The following is a 7965-nucleotide window of genomic DNA, read 5'->3' on the forward strand; positions in this document are numbered from 1 at the left end:
CGTGAATACGACAAGCAAAGTATGGATGTAATTAGGAAGATAACGTTATGGTAATTGCGTGTGGTAAACATATCGCAGTCGTGCGTGGTTGTGCGTGATATCCGTAGCCGCGTACGGCCGTTTCCTCAAGTGGTTACGGATTACCTTGAACCTCGTTCGGTTAACAAATGAATTTTGCAAATTAGGGTCGTGATGTATCTTTCGCGCGATTATTCAAATAATTTTCGTAACTTAATTATTGAAATGTACCCCGCGTAGCATTTCTTGTCTTTATTACTTTGAAGTTATCGTCCAGTTATTCACGATTGTTCAATTTATAATTCTTGTAATTTAAATGTAACAATAGATTTATTTAACTTATTTATTTAACTTATTCAATTATTGATGTAGATATTTATCTAAAATTTGTATTTATATGCGTACATGTGAAGCGAAAAAAGTAAATTGTATATAAAATTTTTAATGTTAACTCTCATGAGAACAAAACTTTATCTTTGCAATTAATGCCTCCTGCAAAGAACAACATGTTTCTTGTATGTGTAACTATGGGTCTTGTATTACTTGCCTCTAAGTATCGCAAGAATGTATTTGAAAGCGTGAAACACATTTGTCAAAGCATTAAGAATAAAAGCTATAAAGAAGACACCAACAAGAAAAACGACATTAACATTCCATTGGATGAAATTATTTTGGCAGATACTCCAGAAAAATGTGATTACGCCGTTCAACGTATTCGCTGGTAAGTTGAAGATATTGCTCATATTTTGATTCTGAATGTCAAGTACACGCCAATGTTATATTTACAGTTTTTCTGACTTGTATTACAATCCATTTATATTTAGGATATTAACTGTGTTTATATACTTCCCCCTTTTATTCAGTTATATCTTATATTGATGCTTATACAAAAATATTATTTATTTGTACAATTCTAAGTGGGTATTATTATATTGTAGTAATTTATCGAACAATGTATTGGGCTTTGACTGTGAATGGTTCAACGATGGACCTGTTTCACTGCTTCAACTTGCTACATTTAATGGAGTGTGTGGTCTTTTTCGCATTGGTAAAATTGGATATATTCCTCCAAAATTGAAAGTAAGATATCTCCAATTTAATTTCATAAAATACAAGACATATAGTAGGTGCACAAATATAGGAGTATTTTCTAGGAATTGCTGGCAAATAAACATATTCTTAAAGTTGGAGTTGCTTCGTATGAAGATGGTCAGAAAATAACAGCAGATTATGGCTGTAGAGTTTGTGGTACTCTTGATTTAAGGTCATTGGCAGAACGTACAAATTTACCAAGTCCAAAAAGCTTGGCTGCAATGAGTTTACAATATTTAGGCTTAGTAATGTCTAAGCTAATAGACGTAAGGTGTGGCAATTGGAATGCTGACACTCTTACAGACGAACAAGTAGCATATGCTGCTTGTGATGCAATTGCGTCTGTTCTTATTTATGACCAGGTAAACATATATTATCCTTATAACTATACCAATAATGTTGTGAAGGAAATTGTCTACAGTGATTAAATTGTTTTATATTTTTTAGATCGTGCAAAGAATAAAGGAAAAGTACTCTTTGTGGGAAAATATTGCAAACTATATAAAATATATATGTAATAAGAACGGAACAAGGCAATTTTATTGTTTACCAGATGGTATAATCGATACGAGGTAACAATTTTTATTCCCCACTAAAGATATCTCAATGAATCGAAAGTGATTTGTGAATTATTTGTTCAAGGTTCAAGGAACAAAAAACACATGTTACTGTTGATCAAAAAAAAAATAAAAACAATCAACCAGATGGATTTAAGCAAGACTTGAAAGCAAAAAATATTATTTCTACTAATGCAAACAGTATACCTACAAGAAATAAACCACTTTATCACAACTGTTATTTGCAAGCACCAGATGGAGATGTATTGTGTACGTGTGATCAGAAAAAAGCAGAATGGTACATTAACAAAGGTTTGGGAGAAATGATTGATCAAGATCCATTCACTGTAAGATTAAAATTTGAACCTTCTGGTCGTGCTTTGGGGGAAGTTGGACAATACTATACACAGGTCAAGATCAATCAATGTGTAGTATGCGGTTTGTCAGACAAATTTATTAGGAAAAGCGTGGTACCTAGAGAGTATCGTAAATACTTCCCATGTAAGTTATCAAAATTGCAAATCAATATTGCGAACGATTTGCTGAAGCAGTAAAATTTGGTAAATATTTTTCAGTGGTGATGAAAGCGCATCAGTCTCATGACATATTGTTATTATGCCCAATATGTCATCAAAAGAGTAACGGTTATGATCTACAGCTCAGAAGAAAGCTGTCAGACATATGCGATGCACCTCTGACTGGTCCGCTAACGCACATACGTAATGAATATATAAATAATCATAGAAAACTGCGTTCAGCCATTGAAGCACTTAGAGAAAAAGCGACTTTACCCGATGTACGACGGAAGGAACTCGAACAATATATTTCAGAATGTACAGGCCAACAAGTCACGCCGGTTCTTCTTGATATGTTGAGTCAAGAATTAAAAAATAGTAGGGTTTCAATGTCGAACTATGACCAATCTAAATATGAACCCCATGGCTTGAAGGTATAAACTATAAGACATTATAATTTCAACTTTTTATTAACAAATTTGAAATGATATATATTATACATTCTTTTCTACAGGTGGTACAGTACTTCGAAAAGAAGGAAGGTGGATTGGTAGAATTAGAACGTATATGGAGGGAACATTTTCTTGCGAGTATGAAACCAAAATATTTACCTAGTTTATGGTCTGTATGCCATAACCAGGAAAGGTTAACTATTCGTCAATCGCAGAACAGAATAGAACCGGAAGACGCGAAGGCAGCGGGATTAAAGTACTGAATTTTAAGTATTACACAACCTAAAGTACTCGTATATGAGCGAGTACTTGTATTAAAAGACTGTCACACGAGCCAATGTGTCTCTTAAGAATATATGTATGTTCATATATATTTATATTATTTATATACATACACCAACATACAAAATCTATTGACATCTTTTTATTTTCCAGTACTTTCCCATTCTATAAGAATCAAAATACGTGGTGGTCAAAACTCATAAAGATGTCTGTTTTTATTTTAATATTTTAATAGTTAACAAAATACAATCTCAGAGCAATTTCATTCAATTGCACATTCTGTGCTATTTATTTATAATTAAAATATAGATAGTTAATTATATTTCTATATGTACAGACTTCAGAGGTACGACCATTTAATTTCAGACTACGAGAACAATTATTAAGGTTGTTTGGTTGTAGCCTGATGCGTAGAATTCTTCTCAGGTCGTATAGTTGTGTTTCTCAGCTCTTCATCTATACGTTCTTTAGCACGTACTACTTTTGATTGAATATAAAATGAACCACCCTTAGATCTGTCGTTAACATCCATGAGGTACTTATAATTACGCTCAATAGCATCTGTTTCTTCTATTTTATCAACATTAAGAATACGTAATGATTCGTCCAAAGAAATACCAGTTCTAGAATTGCTTGCTACATGTTGATCGCCTTTGATTCCACCGCCAGCTCTGCGGGCAGCTTCTTGGCTCGCAGCAATTTCTTGTCGCAATGCTCGAGCGAATGCTTTTCCGACGACCCGTGTACCCGTAATTATTACTTGTATCAAGTATTTCGCCATAACCTTCTTTTTCAGGTTAGGAATAGCTATCAAAATGATTCTTGACGTGTGTTTTCTCTATGCACATTTATGTCTAAAAAGTAATTTATTCTTATAGACTTTGTTTTATACAATTTTCTGACGATGACATTATTTACCTCAAAACTTTATAGACGTCCTTTCGAGCATTGCAACATACAACTCATGTTTGCGGCATTTCCGAACGCAGTTGTATAGCGTTCGCGGTAAAATAGGTTATGCAAAAAGTGGGGTGGTGACGCATGCGCTGGGAGTTCCGCACAGTAGCGTGACGTATCTACCTCGTGAACATCATAATTCTGAATTACGATCGCGACACGACGCAAAGCCTCTGTCTGATCGTACTTCAGAATTATAATGTTCACCTGATAGACATGCCACACCGCTGTGCGGGACTCCCTGTGCATGTGTTACTACCTCACTCCTTGCGTAGCCAGTTTTCCTATGACACTGGTAGAGACTCCCCTATCCGAATATTAATTTTTACAATATAATTCTGATATCTAAGCGTTCTATTATTTAATCATTTGATTATTTAGATACATTATCACCTAGCAGAGAACTTGAATGACATTTTTGGATAATAGAACGTTTTGATATCGAGATATTATAAAAATAAACCTTTGGATAAGAGAGACTCTCTTGTACATACATATTAAGGTGTCTATGTATTTATGTATTTTACATGTGTATGTACATATTAAGTTTTTAACAGAAGTATTTATTTATATAGTAACATTATGAAGATTTTTGCAATTCAATTCGAGTTTTTGGAATAAAAATTTTAAAAATATTTTCTAACAAAATAGATGCTTCTACATATTTCGGCTATACTAGTTGGTACGAAGAAGTATACACATGAAACTTTTATCAAAAAGAAAGTGGATATTACTGCCAGTATCAAGCAAGCATTTTTGTTGATTATTTATTTTTTTCATTTAAATTTATAATTATATTGTACAATTATTTTTATGTTTTTAAGAATTGTCACAGAAATTACGTTAGGTTAAAATTTTGTATCATGAGTTTACAGACACATTTACAAGAATGAATTATCTCTTGAATTGTTTTAATTCTTCTTAATTTTATTAATAAGTAACATTATATGTACATTTTGTTGGTCAATTTTAATACGAAGTGAAATAGAATCTGCCCCTTTGAACTTTTTTCACAAAATAGAATAGAAATAGTTGTTACTCTATTAATGCACTTGAAATAGTAAATACATACTCAGGCAGGTATCGGTTGTCTATTAAAGTATTTCAATGCATTAGCTGCACACGTAAGTACTAGATTATATACAGGATGAGTTACATTCATCAAATTTGTATTTTGAGGTCCAATAATTAAAGGTTGTGGAGAATTTTGGGCAATTGATAATCCACTGAGAGCATAACACGTATGGTACATATCTGAATGTCTAAAACAGATAAAAATATTTGGATAAACTTCCTGGTATGATAAAATTATGATAACAGGAGTGGATAAATTTCATAGTAGTGCTTTTCTACCTCCCAGGTTTATCCAAAAGGCCACCCCAGGGATGTTGGCAGCAAATTAATAAATATTCTTGTAAGGCCTCTTGGTTGAACAACCAGTAATTAGAATTGAACACTTTCCTCTGTTTTGTTAAAATTGCGTGTATCAATGAAAGAGCTCCACCTTGCCAAAAGGAATAACAGCCATCTACTACTTTATTTGGTCGTCCTTGAAATCCACCTTCCAGCCGCATTTGTCTATTCACTGTCCATCTCTAACAATACATAACATCGAAAGTAGTACCAAAAACATGCTACAAATACATAAAATCCACAATTTAGTTGTGCTATACTATGTACCAGCAATGACTTTAAATGGAAAAAATCCGTTTTCCCAAGAAGTACAAGAGATGCTAGCCCACAATATGTGTATCCACCATGAGCTTCCATGCCAGGACAACCCCCAATACCACCTTCCCAAGTCTGACATTTAGCTATCCAGTCTTCTGATCCTTTGAACATTTCAGGAGTATATACGTTTGTTAATTTTGCTACAGCAAGTGCACAGTATATGCCCCTAATGTCTACTTCTCCATTGAGGTGTATACTAAAAGAACCATCTTCTCCATGCAGGGATGTTAAGAAACGTTTAAGCGCTTTCCTACAATCGACATATAAATGTTCCATTTATAAAATAGTTTCCATATTGATAATTACTCCTTTTGAAAATGTGTTCTATATACCTATCAATTACTTGGTAAGCTTCGTGTGTGCCAATGATACATAATGCATTTACTGCAGCATAAGTAGTGGCTAAATGAGGGTATTGCCCAGGACCTCCTCCGAAACCCCCTTCAGGAGATTGACATTTAGCTAAGAAACAAGCAATTCTAGAGTATTCTTCATCATCTAAACGATGTCCTAAGAGTTGAAGACAATGTAAGATCCAGTAACACAACCATGGTCTGCTACAATCCAAGGACTAAACAGTAAAACATATACGTAAGTTCAATGACAAATAGAAAGATAGTACAAAAGACAAAAATGAAGAGCACCTACTTCGTAAGATCCATCAAGATTAGTTATTAGCATTTTTAATTTTTTTATATGTTTTTGCGTCATTAAAATGGGTGTATGACTTGATTTGTATAATTCAAGTACATGATTTTCCACACGTTCCTATGAAAGAAATTACAATAAATGCATATTAATATGAAAGTTTTAGTGATTAAGAAAATCTACCTGTTCCGACGATGTTTTGGTTTCATGATCTTCGTCATCTTGCTTTTGTTCAAGTACTTCGGCATAACTTCTAATATGAGGTTCGTCGAGTTCATTGAACATTGAATCCCACATAATCTATTGAATCCGCTAATACGTCGGATTAAATTGGATAGTAAGAAGATTATCCGTTCAAATTGAAGAAGGAAGGGAATAAGAAATTGATTAAATTTCACAATAACTATATCGTATTCATCGTGTTCGTTCAGTAATTACATTAAGGTTAATAGAACATGGAAGTTCTGTGACACTAATTAAAATGTATGTATATTATAGAGATACTAGAGACACTAGAAAAAGAACTGTGCGTGAAAAACAGTGAATAACATTAGTTACAGTCCTCCGTTTGTCAAAATCACGATGTACAATATAGGTGTGTTTACTTGTAACAAAACCTTCTCATTTTTGTGAGATCGTTCATTGAAGTATCGTAAGATGACGTTCGACTCGAACATTCGAGTAACGAACCAGCATCATGGCGGTTCCATTTAAAATCCCTAAGGTACGGTGTCAGTCCCACAAACCAGTCTTATGTTTTATGCAGCAAATTATATATTTCTTATTAATTAAACATAAAAATGTAAGATATCAGAAGTAAACGTGGAACAATAATTTTCAATGAACTAATACTATAGTTGATCGAATGTTTGTCGTAAGTAAAGGATTAAATAAGTTCTAGCAAGTTAAAGTGAAAAGTGTAATTAATTTTTTTTTAGTTGAAAATTTGTTTTAATATCTCAAATACAAAAGAGGATGGAACAAACTTGTTTGAAATGTGAGAAAGATGCACACTAAAATCTCTAGATGAATCGACTGCTAAGTTTGAAATTCCAGCAATGGCGAAAATCAACGAGTTGGACAATACTTTTACACGTTTTCGAGCACAAGTTTCTCCTTATTGAACTGACTAGGGTAGTCACGTGACTTTTCTAGAGTCAGTAGAAATGGTATTATCACAAATGAGATATAGTAGTGGACTGTACGTCGAGCAGTTTGAGCGTTTTGCCATGGGCGACGCCACCAGTACTTGGCGTTTCTCTTTTAAAAAGTTGATAATTCGCTGGAAGTTTCAGTGTTTTGCCACGGGTGGCGCCACCAGTATTCTGCTTACGGTCCAAAGCTTTCTTTAATGAAAAGAAAGTTTTTACAAGACATATCAATTATCATCGGTATTTTTCTTCGAATATCTATAAAACACCAGAGATTGTAGATCAGTTTCTTTTTCAAGAAATGTTGCTGCATAAGTTAAAACTCAATTTAGTATTTTCAACATAACAGATCCAACGGTCTAAAATCATCTCAAAGAAAGAAGAAATGAAAACAATAATTGATGCAAGCCAACGATTTCTGATTACTCGTGTATCGTCTTTGAAGATTGTTAATTAGTATTGGCATGGATTTAAATAATCCCATTGATATTTTTAATTCCAACGTATTTTTGTATGAATTCTAGGTGAACATGGGGAAACGACAAATTTGAATTGCTCGTGG

The 7965-nt window shown here is 33.4% G+C and overlaps 3 protein-coding genes across 3 annotated transcripts; 1 reads left to right on the plus strand and 2 right to left on the minus strand.

Moving 5' to 3' along the window:
- The first annotated feature begins 76 nt into the window (after window positions 1-76).
- Exd2 (Exonuclease 3'-5' domain-containing 2) lies at window positions 77-3047 on the plus strand. Its single transcript, XM_033468903.2, has 7 exons — window positions 77-739; window positions 957-1098; window positions 1173-1472; window positions 1558-1682; window positions 1753-2168; window positions 2243-2616; window positions 2697-3047. The coding sequence occupies exons 1-7, from the start codon at window positions 504-506 to the stop codon at window positions 2895-2897; spliced, it is 1794 nt and encodes a 597-aa protein (XP_033324794.2). The 5' UTR covers window positions 77-503; the 3' UTR covers window positions 2898-3047.
- Window positions 3048-3113: 66 nt separating this feature from the next.
- Window positions 3114-4119, minus strand: blp (mitochondrial import inner membrane translocase subunit Tim16). The gene is made up of 2 exons (XM_033468909.2): window positions 3835-4119; window positions 3114-3770 (listed from the first exon to the last, which is right to left on the minus strand). The coding sequence occupies exon 2, from the start codon at window positions 3695-3697 to the stop codon at window positions 3299-3301; it is 399 nt and encodes a 132-aa protein (XP_033324800.2). The 5' UTR covers window positions 3698-3770; window positions 3835-4119; the 3' UTR covers window positions 3114-3298.
- A 660-nt stretch (window positions 4120-4779) lies between these two features.
- Window positions 4780-6910, minus strand: Fntb (Farnesyl transferase beta subunit). The gene is made up of 6 exons (XM_033468906.2): window positions 6436-6910; window positions 6253-6372; window positions 5937-6175; window positions 5554-5854; window positions 5227-5468; window positions 4780-5135 (listed from the first exon to the last, which is right to left on the minus strand). Exons 1-6 carry the CDS (start codon window positions 6547-6549, stop codon window positions 4946-4948), a joined length of 1206 nt encoding a protein of 401 aa, XP_033324797.1. The 5' UTR covers window positions 6550-6910; the 3' UTR covers window positions 4780-4945.
- Window positions 6911-7965: the final 1055 nt, after the last annotated feature.

This window comes from Megalopta genalis, chromosome 15 (assembly GCF_051020955.1).
Source record: "Megalopta genalis isolate 19385.01 chromosome 15, iyMegGena1_principal, whole genome shotgun sequence".
Lineage (NCBI taxonomy): Eukaryota > Metazoa > Arthropoda > Insecta > Hymenoptera > Halictidae > Megalopta > Megalopta genalis.